The 17798-nt window shown below is 41.1% G+C and overlaps 1 protein-coding gene across 1 annotated transcript in view; it reads left to right on the top strand.

Annotated features, from left to right (window-relative positions):
- The first annotated feature begins 6466 nt into the window (after positions 1-6466).
- MEMO1 (mediator of cell motility 1) overlaps positions 6467-17798 on the top strand; it is a 107783-nt gene continuing 96451 nt past the window's right edge. Inside the window, exons 1-2 of the mRNA XM_045549338.1 lie at positions 6467-6546; positions 7232-7309. Of these exons, the coding sequence (XP_045405294.1) occupies positions 7249-7309 (61 nt within the window). The 5' untranslated portion in view covers positions 6467-6546; positions 7232-7248. The remainder of the gene's footprint in view (positions 6547-7231; positions 7310-17798) is intronic.

The raw sequence follows: 17798 nt of genomic DNA, 5'->3' as shown, positions 1-17798 counted from the left end.
TAATCTTATTAAAGCAACAATAATGCTATTTTCTTTCTTTTTTTTTCCAGACAGAGTCTCACTCTGTTACCCAGGCTAGAGTGCCGTGGCATCAGCCTAGCTCACAGCAACCTCAAACTCCTGGGCTCAAGCAATCTTCCTGCCTCAGCCTCCCGAGTAGCTGGGAGTACAGGCATGCGCCACCATGCCCGGCTAATTTTTTCTATATATTTTTAATTGTTCAGCTAATTTCTTTCTGTTTTTAGTAGAGATGGGGTCTTGCTCTTGCTGGTCTCGAACTCCTGAGCTCAAAGGATCCACCCGCCTCGGCCTCTCAGAGTGCTAGGATTATAGGCGTGAGCCACCACGCCTGGCCAATAATGCTATTTTCTTAGCAGTGGTTCTTTACTGGTAATTCTCATTAGAGCTACTTGGAACTTTTCAAATATAAGTATAAAATAAATATAAAATTTATGTAATACATAAACATCATACGTATGTGCCTGGAGAACATGATTCAATTGGGATAGAGCCAGGGCTCATGAATTTGTGAATTTGAAGAAAACTCTTTAAGGCATTCTGATACATACTTCTGGTTAAAGACCACTCAGAAGGTATTTTAGTTTTGGAAATATAAGTATGGGTCACTCTGCCTAGTGCTGTAGTCCTTCTAGTGAACTATTTGCAAGATAGGGCTTGAATTAATCTTGAATTTGATACATTTTCAGTAAGGTCTGACAATAGGCATGTGTTTTGCTGGTAGTCTACAAGCTGCTTACTGGGTACTTAGGCATATGCTAGGCACTATGCTAAATAGTTTACATGAATTGTCATTTAATCCTTAACCTTAAAAGAGAGATTTAATTTAAAAAAAAATTTATCTCTATTTTATTTATTTTTAAAAATCACTTTATGTAAACATATGAGTGACATAAAAAGATGTACATATTTATTGTATATAGCTTGATGAGTTTGGGGATCAGTATGTGCCTGTGAAACCATACCATCAAGGCCATAAACATCTTCATCATGTCCCAAAGTTTGGGGTAGGTTTAATATTAATTTTAATACTTCATTCTTAGATGAGGAAACTGATTTCGTTGATTTGTTGAAGGTTACAAAGGAAGAAAGTTTGGGGCAGAGATTCAAATCCAGCTTAATGCTATATTACTGCTCAGGTGTGTGTAAAATTTTTCTTTGGTGGAAAAATTAGTCTGCCCTATGTTATGTACAGAAGCTTATGCTGCTGGTGGATGAGAAGGTGAGTCACAGTAGGGAATCTTAAATGACACATACTTTAAACAGTTTTTTTAAAACTTAAAAACACTAATCTACATTAACTTGATAATATTTTGATTTTAGTCCTCTCTTTGGGTATGGGTTCTTTGATTGAAATTCTGTATCTTTCTTCCACAAACCTCACCTATGATGCATGGTCTACAAATTTCAGTTTCAAATTTTTTAAAAATAGAGTAAGATTTTAGACATTTAAGAAGTGATTTGTAGAATGATATATCTTTTTCTTTAATCTTCAGTCATTTTAGCCTGTCGTTTGACAGTTGTTTTTACTGAGTCTTTCAAAAGCATTCAACCTAATTTTGATATAAACACCTTGTCTTAGTCCTTTTTGGTTGCTGTGACAAAATATCATAAACTGGGTGGGGCTTGTAAACAATTTATTTCTCACAGTTCTGGAGGCTGGGAAGTTCAAGATAAAGTGGTCTTTTAAGAGCCTGCTCTCTGGTTCATAGATGCCATCTTCTACCTTTGTCCTCACACAGTGGACATGGATTAGCTAGTTCTTTGGGGCCTCTTATAATGGCATTAATCCCATTCAAGAAATGACCTAATCACCACCAAGAAGGCCCTATACTCCTAATCTCACCACCTTAGTGGTTAGGATTTCAATCCATAAATTGTGGGGGAACACAATATTCAGACCATAGCATACCTTTTGCATTATGTATTTGTATTTCATTGGTTTATATAATAATTAAATTATGTCATGGCAATACCTAGGACAACTGGTATAAATAAGTTGGAGAACATGATTGATCCTTGTTACTCATGCATACAAATGTGGGAAGAGAGTGCAATAACGTGAGAGTTTCTTAAAGAGTGTAGTCTACTACCTTTAAGACTTCAGTTATGGTGGGCATTATTCGGTGTATTTTACTGAAGGAATGGAGAGCATCACTTACTCCAGTAAGCTCTAGTTAAATGGAAATTAGAAACTTCTACTATAGGTATTTCATGTGTAGCTGGCAATTATAAAAATAATTTCTACCCTTTGACTACTCATTTTATTGACTGATTGAAATAGGGTCTTGCTCTGTTGCCCAGGCTAGAGTGCGGTGGCGTCATCATTAGCTCACTGCAACCTCAAACTCCTGGGCTCAAGCAATCCTGCCTCAGGCTCCTGAGTAGCTGGGACTACAGGTGCCAGCCACCACTGCCTGGCTTATTTTTATACTTTTTGTAGAGATGAGGTCCCACAGTACCTGGCGTGACCATTTAATTTAATGGAGAAGATATTGTTTAGTAAATACAGAGTAAAAACTACTGTTTAAGAGGTTTTCTTTTTTTTTTTTTTGAGACAGTATCTCACTCTGTTGCCTGGGCTAGAGCACAGTGGTGTCATCATAGCTCATCCCAGCCTCAAACTCCTAGGCCTCAGCAATCTTCTTGGCAAGTAGCTAGGACTACAGGCTTACCATCAAGCTTGACTAATTTTTTTTTTTTTTGTAGCGACAGGTCTTCCTATGGTTGCTTAGGCTGGCTTGAAGACCTGGCTTCAAGCTATCCTCCCACTTTGGTCTCCCAGAGTTTTGGGATTATAGGCATGAGCCACTAGGCCTGGTCAAGAGCGAGTTCTTGAATTATGTTGGTGGGTGGGTTAATGAGAGGACCAGCAGAGTAAATCAGGAATAGATTATTAGATGAAATAGACACCTTGAATTGAAAAAAAGAAAAATAGTTTGGGTAGGAGACCATCTATGTAATTGTGATGAGGCTACAGGAATCATATTGAACCTTTGTTTAAATCTTATTTAGGAGAATCTATAGTGGGATTTAAAGACTGATAATTTCCCACTAGAAACATGACAGAATAGTTGTAAGAATAGCATAAAATACCGTATCCAGATATTTCTCTGGACTGGATTCCAAAAAGACATTAACAAATTGAAGGCCTGACACATACCATCAAATAGGAGAAATGAGGCAGAAAAGATGAAACCTGTGAGTGGCTATAACTGAGAATCTACTTGTTTAAAAATTAGGAAACGATGTAATAGTGGAAAATAGGTCACCAGAGATAAAAGGGGCAGTTGGTAATGAATAATTCTTTTAAAAAAACTTGCCAGCCTTTAAAAAAGCTTTTTATAACTTTTGACTCATTTACTTCGTTTCTGGGAATCTTAAATATTAATAAATATGGAAAAGATTTATATACAAAATTTCATTCCAAAACATTGGATACGAATAGATTTTTATCTTACAGGAAATCAAATATGTAAAGTACCTACCCCAGTGTCAGGTACATAGTAATTATTTAATAAATGTTATTTATTAAGTTTGGTTTCTTAAGTAGAAAGGGGCAAAGTTGACCAATACTAGGTTAGAGCACCAATTTTTTTATTTTTTATTTTTTGAGACAAGAGTCTCATTCACTCTGTCACCCTGGGCATACTACAGTGGCATCATCATAGCTCCACCTCAACCTCAAACTCCTGGGCTCAAGCGATCCTCTTGCTTCAGCCTCCTGAGTAGCTGAGACTACAGGTGTGTGCCACCACGTCCAGCTAATTTTTCTGTTTTTAGTAGAGACAGGGTCTTGCTCTTGCTCAGGCTGGTCTTGAACTCCTGAGCTCAAGTGATTCTCCCACTTCTGCCTCCCAGAGTGCTAGGATTACAGGTGTGAGCCACCTTGCCTGGCCAAGAGCCCCAGTTTTATTTTATTTTTTAAATTTTGTTCAAATTTTTTTAGAGACAGAATCTCCCCATGTTGCTTAGGCTGGCCTCAAACGATCCTCCTGCATTGGCCTCCCAAAGTCCTGGAATTATAGGCATGACCACTGTGCCCGGCCTTGCTTTTTTCACTTTTTTGAATCTCTTTCCATAGCAGTATATAGTGCCGTTTCATTGTTTTTAATGGGTGCATTTTTATATCCTTATATAACAAGTCTCGCATTGATGGATATTGTGGTTGTTAATACAGACTGCTGGAGTGAATATTGGACATGCTGTTTCTACTGATATGTGCATTAATGTTGGATTCTAGGACTAGTGGTGCTTTCTTATTTCCTGAAGCCCATGCTTCATGAGGACTGTCTATTAATGAAGGTTTCTTCCTTGGCCCTACTATGAATGATGTTTATGGAGCATCAAACTCAAATTACTGGTGAATATAATGGAAGTTGCTGAAAATAACATGAGAATTGTACAGTAGTGCCAAATAAGCTTCTCCTGGAATACAAAGTAAGTATTTTGCATTGTATGAATTTTCTTTAATTTAGGGGAGATGGGTAAATAAATACTTTCAACTTATTTCTTTCAAGAGTATACTTGAATAAGGGAGCCAGAATACAGCGGACAGGCGAGTAATGGTGGAATTATATTAAGAGCATTCTAGTGGGGCACAGTGGCTCACACCTGTAATCCCAGTACTTTGGGAGGCCAAGGCAGGAGGATTGTATGAAGCCAGGAGTTGAAGACCAGCCTGGGCAACATAGTGAGACCCTGTCTCTACAAACAATGAAAAAAAAAATTTTCCAGTCATGGTGGTGCATGTCTGTAGTCCCAGCTGCTTGGGAGGCTGAGGCAGGAGGACTGCTTGAGCTCAGGTGTTTGAGGCTGCAGTGAGCTATGATCATGCCATTGCACTCCAGCCTGGGCAACAGTGAGACCCAGTCTCCAAAAAAAAAAACCCAAACAACAACAAACCCAAGTGTATTCTAGAGATAATGCAGGATCCTCTAAACTTTCACTGCAATTGACAATGTGGTCATTGCTCTGTTTGACAAGTAAGAATAATCCTTTGGGGAAAGAAGTGTCCAACTAAATAATAGGGAGGAAGCTTAATTTTAAATTAGATTGCTAGTCTGGAATAAGACTTGGGATTGTTGCTAGGAGCAGAGGATAATAAGAACAAACATTTATAAAGAACAGTTTATGGCCAGGCACTGTGGCTCATGCCTGTAATCCCAGCACTTTGGGAGGCTGAGGTGGGTGCTTGGCCAGGAATTCAAGACCAGCCTGGGCAACATAGCAAGACCCCATCTCTTAAAAAAAAAAAAGGAAAGAAAAAATTAGCTGGCTGCAGTGGTACCTTCTGTAGCCCCAGGTACCAAAAAAAGCTAGGCTGAGGCTGAGGCAAGAGGATCGCCCCAGCCCAGGAGTTCGAGGCTGCAGTGAGCCATAATCGCTCCACTGTACTCCAGCACTCCAGCCTTGGCGACAGAGGCCCTGTCTCTAAAAAAAAAAAAAAAAAAAGATAGAATGAAGAAATATATAGATTCAGTGGAGATTTTGGCTTAATAACTGTAGAAAAAGGTGTGAAAGTCAGAAGTATTCCAGTAATTGACCAGGTTTTAGGACTCTAAAGTTTGAAAAGGTGGGAGGAGAGGGAACAGAATTCTACCTTTTTTCTTTTTAAAGTATATATTATGGCCCTAGGAAAACTGAAGCTTGAATATTAGACAACCAGTTGCCTACCTTGGATTTTTACCAGGATCATGTTTATTGTAAAACTGAGATAGAACAATTTTATGGTGTTAACCCCAAACCCCAAATTTTTCATTGACCATAAGGAACTTGATCCTGTTCTCTACCTGGTTTTGTAACAGTGTATGTACTTCATAATAGTAACATTTTCTCAGAGGTATAATATATCCTTCTTTTCTGTGATTCTTCCACAATTGTAAAGGAATTCTTTGTTCCTGACGCTTATGTGGAATACTGGGATTTATGACAAGGGAAGGGTAGAAATAATGTTTTTTGTATTCCTACCCTGTCAGACTCTACATTCAGTAACTCTTATAATCGTAGTTCCACCCTGTTGGTATCCCCATTTTACAGTTGAGAATAATTGAGGCTAGCACTTTAATTAGGGAGACAAGACATGCACCTAGCTAAATTTAACATGAAACAAGATAAATGCTTATGATTGACCAAGTAAAGCAAAAACTAGCATTTGCAGGACCACAGGCACAGTTTGCCACGTGCCTACTTCTACAAACGAACTTCTCAGCGTGGCCACAGACTTGCATCCCTAGGAGTGAAACCTGGAGGGTGCGAATCCACCGAGGATGCCTGTGTACGAAGGTGAATACCAGCTGGACTTTCCCCGTGGAAAGCCTCTGCGTGCCCTCGGCGCTCTTCATTTAAGGAAGTTGGCTGGGGGAGGGGGCTTGCCTTGCGGCTGCGTCCTGCTCCCTGCGCGCTCCTCCACCCCCAGCCTCTGCTGCCGCTAAACCCCGGAGAGCGGAGCGTGCACGTTGAGATTCCTCGGCGGGCCTGGCAGCGGTGCTGGGCATGCTCAGTGGGCAGGACCCGTTAGAGTGGCGAGTAAGGAAGCGTTGGCTCTTCTCTGGGTCTGCCTTCCCCGGTTCAGGCCCCGGCCCTGGGCTTTTGTGTGCGCGGAGCTGCAGCTGCCGCTGCCTCCTCGCGGGGCCGCCCGACCCCAGATGCCGTCTGGCCTGTCCGGTTTCCGCCGTTAACCTCGCCGCGCGGCCGGGAGGAGGAGCGGGGCGGGGCGGGCGGGCGAGCGGACGGGCAGGAGGGCCCTGCCGGGGGGTGGGGGTGGGTGCAGGGAGCCCCGCGGGGGGTGGGGGGAGGGGGCGGGCGCGGAGTCACGGGGGTGGGGTCACCGGCGGTGGCTCCGGGAGGCCAACTGGGAGGGGAGGGGGCCGTGGGGGCGGCTCGGCGAAACCAGCCCCGGCTGGGGAGTAGCGGCGACTCCGGGGGCCGGGGCCAGGGCTTTCCGGGCTTCGGTGAGGCCGCTGTGGGCCCCATCTTCCGGCGGTCACCGGAGTTTGTGGTGATTGTTGCTGCCGCCGCCACCGCCCCGGCTGCCATCTCCTCCTCCTCTTGGGCCGCCGCCTCCTCCTCTTCCTCCTCCTTCTGGGCCGGGCCGATCCCCTCCCCGCTGCCGCCTCCTCCTGGGCTGGGCCCGCGGTGTCTCGTCCCCTCGCGGAGCCGCTCCTGCCGCCGTCGCCGCCGCCGCCTCCTCATTCATCCTCGTGCACCATAGGCGGCACAGGCACCAAGATGTCCAACCGAGTGGTCTGCCGGGAAGCCAGTCACGCCGGGAGCTGGTACACAGCCTCAGGTAGGGCCCCAGGCCGCCCGCCCGTCCGCCGCCGCTGCCGCCTGGCCCCGCGCCCGGCCGGCCGAGGTCGGCGGCCCGGCCCCGCGGCGGCGGCGGGCGGGGACGAGGGCGCGGACCGCGTGCGGAGGGAGCGGGCCGAGGCCGGCCTCGTCGCCTCCCCCACCCGGGCGGCTGGCAGCCCGCGCCCGCAGCCGGCGGCCGGCCGGCCTCACGCTCGCTGGAGTTGGGCGAGAGGGAGAGTTGCCGCCTCGGCAGTCTGTGCCCTCCCTCGGGACCAGGCTGGAGGAGGGAACGTGCTCCCGGTGCCCCGGGACCCGAGTCTACTTGTCGTCTTCTCCGGCTCGCGGGAAGCGGGCGGCTGGCCGCTGCCACCCTCGGGAAGGACGGTGTGCCCGGCGCCAAGCCCCGCTTCTCCTCACGGCTGGGCAGCGACCCTCTGTCCTCTTGCCAAGTGGGGGACACGCTTTCCTTTCCTCTCCTCTTCCCTGCCCTCCCTGCCGGCGGTCAGAGGGGCGCCCTCGCCCAGGGCGAGTTTTCTCTGACTGCCCAGGGGGCCTCCTCGCTCAGAGCCCTGGAGGAAGTCTTCCCGTCTTTGCCTCTGGCACTTCGGAAAGGCAGGCAGCGTTTTCCCTCACCTTTAAGGTGCTCCGCTCTCTTGGAAGGAGTGAAGGGTAGTACTTTTTCGCGTTACCAGGCGAGAGACAAGGTCTCTGCATGGGAGAGCTGTCAGAGGAGGGCCTTTCAGGGATTTGTCGCCTTGTGTGTTGGGGCTAGATAGAAGTACTGCTAATCAGGGGCTTTGGGTGGCCTCCCAGCTCTTTTGTCAGTGTTTGCATTGTACTGTCATTCACGAAAGGGGCAGCTGGAGATGGCATCAGCACTTTTCCTGAGCAGCCTCCTCAGTCTCCAGTCGCTCAACACCAAGCAGGTGCTGGAACAACCCAACGAATTAGTTTAGGCTTTGAGCAAATTTAGTCTTCTGTCTCCAGGGTCTGAAAACATTTTAGAATTCTTTAAGAGAGTGTAGGGATTTTCCCTTTAATAAAGCTCTTGTTAGAATGCCTGTTTTCTGGGATTATTTTCAGTACTCACATTTCTGGTACGTTAACGAAGAAAGTTCCACCGTGATTTCCTTAATACTCTTCAGTCATTTCGTATTGGCTTATCCATAACTAGACCTAACTTAATGTGAATCAGATCATGTTTCCCTTTACAAATAATTGGGTTGGATAGTGACATGGTTTGTGAGGAAAAAAAGAGATTTGGAAGAAAATAAATTTCTCTGAGGTTGCTAAACTAGTTAATTAAATACATGCACCTTATTGACTCAGTAAAGATTTGCTGTGTTAAGACACAAAAGAATTGTGATGATTGGATTTGCAGCTATAGCTAACAGGTAGCTGCAGTTTTGCAGTAAGCATATATGACATTTTATGGTTACAGTGGCTTCCCTTCATGGTCCTAAAGTACTTCATAAACATTTTATCAGTTCTCACAACCTGAGAATCTCAGTTAAGCTATTTTTGGTTAACATATGGGGAAAATAGAGAAGTTGAGTGATGTGCCCAAGACTCATTATACTAAGCCAGTGGCAGAACAGGAACTGGAAAATGGGAGTCCCTGGCTCCTGGGTTTGTCCTCTTATCAGTGCATTATTAATGTTAGTTATCAATGAGTGATGGCCTTTTTGGCATTGTAAATAACTAAACTTTTTCTTCCACGTGCGTTGAAGAATTAAAAAGTTAAAAAAAATTTTAGGTTTCGCTTTAATGGCCATTTTTTGATTTGTCCATTTAGGTTTTCTATACTTTTCTATAAATGTTTTAAACTTTTGTTGTAGTTTGCAATGGAATGTGGGCAAGTGATTCTGGAGGAATTTTTATAGATTCTTGAACATTCTTTGGGTAACAAAATAGGGCATAGCTTACACTTTGGACTTGGAAAGTCTTAAGTATATCTTCTCAAATGTAAGATGACTCCTTTAATCCAGCTGAAAAAATTCTGTGATTATATTTACAACTGTGAACTACAATGGATTATTTTCATAAAAATTTTAAATGTATTCTTTTTTCTCTAAATTCTGAGTGCAATCAGTAATGCCATTTTGGTGATATGAACTGTGGTAGAGAACCTTACTAAAATTAAGACCATATGCGTGACTTTTGGGGTGTGTGTGTGTGTAACTTTTTAAAGTTGAGTAATAATTGAGGGTGAATTTAAAGCAATTTAGTTGTAAAAACTTCTTTTGTATTTTAAAAAATAAATGATGTAAAACTATAGGTAAGTTAACTTCAAATTGATTTGGGAACTTCTGTCTTTAATATTATGCCAGTATATCTATACTGATAACATTGGGAAAATTCTGCTTGTGTTACTGTTTCTCTAGTAAACTAGTTGTGTTTGTGGATTGTCATTCTGTGGTTTCTACAAGCATTCAGGTTGTGTCCATAGAATTAAAGTGTTTAATTACTGATACAAATAAGGGTGAAATCACATTTGCTTCAGTTATCTAGTTATTTCAGAAAAACAGTGTGTGTACATATGCAGATATTACATATATGACATGTAATTTTTGTAATATGTACATATGTACACACACATCTTCATTTTGTTTACCCCATTATATACTAGATCCACTGATAGAGAGTAGTATAAATTGTTGCCTGCCCTCAAGGAATTTTCAGTTTATTTGAAGTAACAACTCAAGGCAACAAATAAGTATAAGTTGAAATGGTGCTTTTAGGATTTCTGAGGAGGATGGAATCATTTTGAGGTAGGATTTGAATTGTGCTTTGAAGGAAGGATATTTGAGTAGGTTTGGAGCAGTAGGAAAGAACATTGGATTGGGAAACATCACAAAGATATAGAAGCCGGTAAATGTAAGTAGTTCAGTTTAATAATGATGGAAGGTTCACAAGGATGTAGTTTGTGAGTCTGGAGTAGTGGGCTGGTGCTAGAGTACAGATGCCTATGAATGCTAGGCATCATAGTGATTGGACTTAGGCATTGAGGACCCCAGTGGAGGTTTCTGAGTAGGGAACTAATAATATGATGCAAGTAGCATTTTAGGAAAATTAATCTCACAGGAAGGTTAATCCTCACTTCTTTACTGGTGTGCAGCAGGGATCAGCAAACTAACTATGGCCCACAGCCTGCAGCCTTTTTTTTTTTTTTTTTGGTAAGGTCCACTGGCTGAGTGGTTTTTAATTTTTAAAACATTGTTTAAAAAGCAAACAAAACCAAATACAGTAGAGACCATGTGTGGCACATAAAGTCTGAAATATTTACTATTTGGCCTTCATAGAAAAAATTTTCTGACCGCTAGTGTAGGTTAGTGGTTCTCAAAGTATGATCTCTGGACCAGCAGCATAATGTATCTAGTCTGTTTTCTCCAGATTTGTTACAGCTTTCATTTCATTATTTCATGCCCTTATCATCTTCTGTCAGGGCCATCAGAGCTGTCTCCTAACCGGACTTCTTTCTGCCAGCCTTATCCCCTTAAGTCTGTCCTCTCTACTGATGGCTGAATAATCTGTTGACCCCATTATTCCTTTGATCATTTCCTCACTGATCCATCTTGCCTCTTGGATAAGGTCTAAGTCCTTTCATGACTTGGCACCTACTTATCTCTATGGCAGCTTCCCCCTACCCCATCTTAGTTCTTGGTTTTGCCACCTTTAAGCAACATCTAACAGCTGTTCATTGTTTCTTTAGATACATCATGCTGTGTCTTATCATTGTACTTTTGCTCAAACTTCCCTCTGTTGAAATGTTCTTTACCAGGATAGTTCCTACTCATCTTTTAAAGACTCAGGTGTTAATACCGCCAAGAAACCTACCCTGATGCATTGCCTCCTCTAGGCAGTTTTTTTTTATTTCAGCATATTATGGGAGTACAAATGTTTAGGTTACGTATATTGCCCTTGCCACCCCCCTCCAGGCAGTTTTTGATGTTCCTTTGTGTTCCCGTAATATCCTGTGCATATCTTTATACGTTTACCTTGTTAACTGTATATGTGGTCTTATGACCTCCTTGAAGCCAGGGACCATGTCTTACTCATTTTTTGTACCCTAAGTACTCAGCACATATTTTGTACATGTAGATATTCAGTAAGTACTTAAATAAACAAATCTTAAAGTGGTTGACATATAGTAGGTAATTAGCATGTGGTGGGTATTGGTAGTATATGGATGGAGATACTGATGTTTAAATCTTGAAGAGCAGTAGGGCTGATGTAGGACTGCTGCCAGTCAAGTCTCTGAGCATAGGGGGGTGTGTGTGTGTGTGTGTTTGTGTGTGTGCATGTGTGTCAGAAAAAAAAATTGAAAAAAAAGTCTCTGAGCATAGTACATATAGATGAAGATTCTTGGTAGTAGGAAAGGATTAGAAATCCTAATCTACCAATTAGGGATCCAGTGAATGCAAGATTTTTAGAGAAGTGTGACATACATATAGAAGCATGTACAGCTAGATGAATAAGCACATTCAGGTTATAGGCACCCAGCTCAAGAAATACCAGTACTGGAACTCCCCAAAACCACTCCTCCTCCCTTTGCCCTGTGTTCCTTATATTCTAACCCTGTAGAAAAGTTTTGTCTATTTTTGAATTCTGTATCAGTAGAGTCATATAGTATGTATTCTTTGAGCTTCTTTTGCTTAACATTACATTTGTAACATTAATCCATGTTGTGTTGTACTTTGTTTATTTTCATTGCTGTTTGCTGTTCTGTGAATACAGTTTATTCTACTGTTGATGGACATTTGTTCTTTTTTTGCTGCTGTGAACTTTGTATGCCTTTTTTGGTGAATATATATGTGATTTTTGTTGGGTATATACCTTGGGATGGAATTATTAGGTCATGGCTTATGTGTGTAAGTTTTGGTAGTTTCTGCTAAAGTTGTGCAAGGTGGTTTTACAAATTTACACCCCCACCAGCAGTGTATAAGAGCTCTAGTTGCTTCACATATTTGCCAATACTTGGTACTGTCAGTCTTTTTAGTAATTCTGGAAGGGTATGTAGTGATACTGCAGTGTAATTTTAATTTGTATTTTCCTAATGATTAATGAAATTGAACATTTTTTCATGTTAGGGATCCCATGTTTATTGGCCATTGGAATTCTGCTCTTGTGAAGTGTCTGTTAAACCTTTTTTCTGTTGGGCTGTTTACTTTTTTCATGTTGATTTGTAGTTCTTTATATATCCTGGATACAGTTTTTTGTTAGATGTATGTATTGCAAATATCTTCTACCCTGTGGATGGCCGTTTCAGAATCTTGATGCCTTGGTAAGTTAAGGTTATTAATTTTAAAGAAGTCCAGTTTATCAATTGATTAGTGCTTTCTTTGGTTTCCTGCTTATGAAATCTCTACCTACTTCAATGTCATGAAGTTACTCTCCTGGGTTTTATTCCTAAGAACTGTATTTTTTTACCTGTCATATTTAGATTTATAATTCATCTGGTTGATTGCAGTGTGTGTATGTTGTATATGTGAGGTAGCAGTACATTACATTAAATTTTTTCAAGTAAACATATATATAAAAAAAGAATACAAATGAAATGTATGCTTTGGTGAATATTCACAGATTTAATATACCCTATGTAACCAGCCCCTAGATTAAGAAATAGAACATTGGCCAGGCGAGCTGGCTCATGCCTATAATCCCAGCACTTTTGGAGGTAGAGGTGGAAGGATAGCTTAAAGCCAGGAGTTTGAGACCAGCCTGGGCAACATAGCCAGACCTTGTTGCTACAAAAAATTAAAAAAATAAGCTAGGCTTGGTGGCACGTGCCTGTAGTCTTATCTACTAGGGAGGCTGAGGCAGGAGGATTGCTTGAGCCCCCAGGGTTTGAGGCTGCAGTGAGCTATGATTGTGACACTTCGCTCTAGCCTGGGTGACAGAGCAAAACTCTGTCTCTTAAAAAGGAGAAAAAAACAAAAGGAAATAGAACATTTTCAGAATCCCAGAAGGATACATTACATTTTAATGTTTCCTGAAATTGGTATATTTTATATCTAAGTGTATATTTAACATAGAGGTTTGTTTTTACCCCTGGAAAATGGTTGTTACATTGATGGTGTATGTGATAATCTCTGGTGTCATATGGAATCGGAAAATATCAAAGTCTAATGATATAAAAAACATTCCTTTTTTTGGAGATAGGGTTTGCTCTGTTGCCTGGGCTAGAGTGAAGTGTCAAAATCATAGCTCACTGCAACCTCAAACTCCTGGGCTCAAGCGATCATCCTGCCTTAGCTTTCCTGAGTAGCTGGGACTACAGGCACAGGCCACCACACCCAGCTAATTTTTCTATTATTTGTAGAGACGGGTCTCGCTCTTACTCAGGCAAGTCAGGCTGGTCTCGAACTCCTGACCTCAAGCAATCCTCTTGGCTGTGCATTGGCCTCCCAAAGTGCTAGGATTACAGGTGTGAGCCACTGCACAGGGCCTTCAAAGAGCGTTCTTGAAGTGTTTGTATGATATATATCTTAAATGCAGTTTTGCCTTTTAAGTTGTTTTCATTCATTCAGCTATGTTTCTAAACATTTAATAAAATTATGTCAGGGTTCCTATAGCTGGAAAATCACAACTTAGTTTTTTTGGCGTGTACCTCAAGTTCTAGAGTGTCAAAATAAAATATCTTGGTGTGTGAGAAACTGAAAAACTGACTAATATTATTTTTCTTCGAGGAGATGATATAATAAAATTTAGTTTTAAAGTGCACTCTTTGAGGTTACAAAATACAGTTTTCTGTGTGCTGATTTTTCTTTGCACCTCATCCCATTTTACTTTGGAGAAAGGCAAGAAGGAAAATAAACTTAATAGGCAAACTGTTGATATTATTGCTTATTATTTCTAGTTCTCAATTTCCTTCTTGTCCTTTCACATGCATTTCTAAGTCCACATCATCTCCTTCCCTATCTCCATGGTGTAGTTTGTATTATCTGTTTTTGAGTTTTCGTCCATTTGAAAGAAGATGAAAATGACAAAAAATTAAACATGTCTTTCATTAAGTTTGTCTCATGGGTACATTTCGTATGTAGGTATATAATCTCTAATCCTCAAAAGGACCCTACCAGGTTGGTATTACCTCCATTTATGGATGTGGAAAGGATGACTCACAGAGGTTGAGTAACTCATTTAAGGTATAACAAGTTAGTTGAAGAACCAGTCTGACTCTAAAACTAGATTTTATGTTAGGGTCAGGGAAGTATGGTGAGATATGCTGCCCCAAACATTGAACTTTTTCTGTCCTATTTCAGGTTTTTCCCAACCTGCAGTATCGACATTTAATTCATGTCCATACTGTCCAATGATTGTATATCATTTGTAGCTTACAGAGCATTTTCTCACATATTTTTCATTTTCACAATAACATTATGATTAGCCGTAGGATAGGTAAGGGAGGAAGGTCTTTAATCCACTCCTACCTTGCCATTTTATAGATGAGAAACTAAGACTTGGAGGAGGCTTCATTGCTCAAGTCATACTGCTAGTAAATGATAGAGCTATGATTTGAACCCAGGACTTCTGGCTTGAAGCCTACTGTTCTTTCTATTTATAGTAATGCTAGAATAAATAGGAAGTTGAACTCTTTGAAATTAGTAAGCATCTTTATAATCGTCATGTAATATCTTAGATTATAAAATAATAAAAGCATAATTAAAAACTTATGAATTTTGAATATTCATATGTGATATTATAAACTAATTGGTATAGTTTAGTTAGGCTAGTTCTAGCATTTGAATTGGACCTAACAGAGTTTGGCACTTCTGAAGAGGTTTTATTTAACATTCAGTGATTCAGTATTGAACAAATTGAGTTTTATATGAAAGGTATTGTTTTAGGGACTAGGTGTATAGCAGGGGATAGAACAGACAACAAGTCTTAGTTTACACTTTAATTGGGGGAGACATATAATAAATAAATAATTAAGTAAAATTTATAGTATACTAGATAGAGGAAGGTACTATGGGCTAGAGGGCCGTGGCATCAGCCTAGCTCACAGCAACCTCAAACTCCTGGGCTCAAGCGATCCTCCTGCCTCAGCCTCCCGAATAGCTGGGACTACAGGCATGCGCCACCATGCCTGGCTAATTTTTTCTGTGTATTTTTAGTTGTCCGTGCAATTTCTTTCTATTTTTAGAAGAGACAGGCTCTTGCTCAGGTTGGTCTGGAACTCCTGAGCTCAAACGATCCTCCTGCCTCGGGCTCCCAGAGTGCGAGGATTATAGGCGTGAGCCAGCAAGCCTGGCCTATAGTGTTTATTTATGTAAATAAATAAGTGTGGCTGTGCTTCAGTAAAACTTCATTTACAACGAAAGGTGGGGAACCAGATTTGGCCTGTGGGCTGTTTGTTCAACCCTGACCTAGGAGATTGGCTTGAGAACTCTGTTAGAAATTATGGAGAGCTACTAATCATATGGAAAGAAATGTTCCTTTTTGTGTTAGACTTTTAGGAAGGGTGACAGAAGTAATTTAAGAATTTTTATTAAGCTCCTAGTCTTAAAAAAATTTGAGAACTATTCTGTATTATAGAATTCTCATCTGAGATGCAAGTAGTCAAAGGTTAAACTACCTGTGACTTGAAGGCTCAAAGCAGGAGTTAACTGCTGGTTTTACCTGTTTTCTTATTTCTTATTCTTTATTAATAATAAAGTTATTACTCATTATTATTTTGTTTTTTTGAGATGACAGATTTATTTATAGATTTAAAAAAACATTTCCCTACTTTGTCTTAGAAATCAGATTGCAGGTTCAGATCCTGCTCACAGCGCTCCCTGGCCGGGCGCGGTGGCTCACGCCTGTAATCCTAGCTCTGGGAGGCCGAGGCGGGTGGATCGCTCGAGGTCAGGAGTTCGAGACCAGCCTGAGCAAGAGTGAGACCCCGTCTCTACCAAAAATAGAAAGAAATTATCTGGCCAACTAAAAATATATATACAAAAAAATTAGCCGGGCATGGTGGCTCATGCCTGTAGTCCCAGCTACTCGGGAGGCTGAGGCAGTAGGATCGCTTAAGCCCAGGAGTCTGAGGTTGCTGTGAGCTAGGCTGACGCCACGGCACTCACTCTAGCCTGGGCAACAAAGTGAGACTCTGTCTCAAAAAAAAAAAAAAAAAAAAAAAAAAAAAAAAAGAAATCAGATTGACCAATGCTTTACTCTTCTGGCATGCGTATTTAGCAGCTGGCAACACTGTTTTGCCTCAGAGCCAAAAAAAGTAAGATTTTTTGACTTTTTCTGAGATTACAGCAATTTAGAAATTGAGAATACATTTGAATTAATGGCTTAATGTTGGTTTAGGATTATTTTCTTTTAAGTTAAATTTTAAATTGAAAAATTTGGAATACATTCCTATGTTTTAAAAATCAAAGGTGGTTATTGAGAAGTCTCATTCCTATATCATCCTTATGTATTCCATATTTCCCTTCCTTTATAGGTAGTCGCTTTTATCAGTTTCTTGAGTGTCTGTCCAGTTTATTTATACATATATAAACACATGTGAGTGTCATCATTTCATCTTTTCCAGCAAATGGTAGCTTATTATATAATTGTTTTGTACTTTGTCTTTTTGTATTTAATACATTTAATAATTGAAGATCTTTTCTTATTATAACATAGTCATTATTTCACCTATAATGCCCCTTTTTGTGTCATTCCTTATTCTGGTTCCTCAGAGGAAGATAGTTATGATGAATGCATTCAGTAAGGTGATCCAGAATTGCATAGCTAAATAACATGTCATTTGATTTCTAGCAGTTGTTTTCAAACTTGTCAATCTCAGAATCTCTTTATACTTTTCAAAATTCTTTTCTTTTTCTTTTCTTTTTTTTTGAGACAGGGTCTTATTCTGTCTGGGGTACAGTAGTGCCATCATTGCTCACTGCAGCCTCAAACCCCTGGGCTCAAGTGATCCCCCTGCCTCAGCGTCCTGAGTAGTTAGGACCATAGGCATATGCCACAATGCCCCACTGAATTTTAAATTTTTTGTAGAGAAAGGGTCTTACTTTGTTGCCCAGGCTAGTCTTGAACTCCTGGCCTCAAGTGATCATCCTGTCTCGGCCTCCCAAAGTGCTGGTATTGCGGGCATGAGCCACTGCGCCTGGCCCTTTTCAAAATTATTGATATCCCTAAAGAGTTTTTATTTATGTGGGTTATATATCAGTAACTAGCAAATTGGAAACTAGAACTGAGAAACTTTAAAAAATATTTACTTTTATTTAAAAATTACAATAATAGGCTTGGTGTGGTGGTTCACACCTGTAATCCCAGCACTTTTGGTGTTTGAAATGGTAAAATCGCTTGAGGCCAGGAATTCGAAACCAGCTTGGGCAACATAGCAAGACTCCATCTTTACAAAAAATAAAAAAAAGTAGCTGGATGTGGTGGTACGTCCCTAATAGTCCTAGCTACTCAGGAGGCAGAGGTGGGAGGATTACTTTAGCCCAGGCATTCAGAATTACAGTGAGCTATGATTGTGCCACTGCAGT

The sequence above is a fragment of the Lemur catta genome, chromosome 4 (assembly GCF_020740605.2).
Source record: "Lemur catta isolate mLemCat1 chromosome 4, mLemCat1.pri, whole genome shotgun sequence".
Taxonomy (NCBI): domain Eukaryota; kingdom Metazoa; phylum Chordata; class Mammalia; order Primates; family Lemuridae; genus Lemur; species Lemur catta.
The sequence above is the reverse complement of the archived record's forward strand: the minus strand, read 5'-3'. Positions and strand labels throughout refer to the sequence as shown.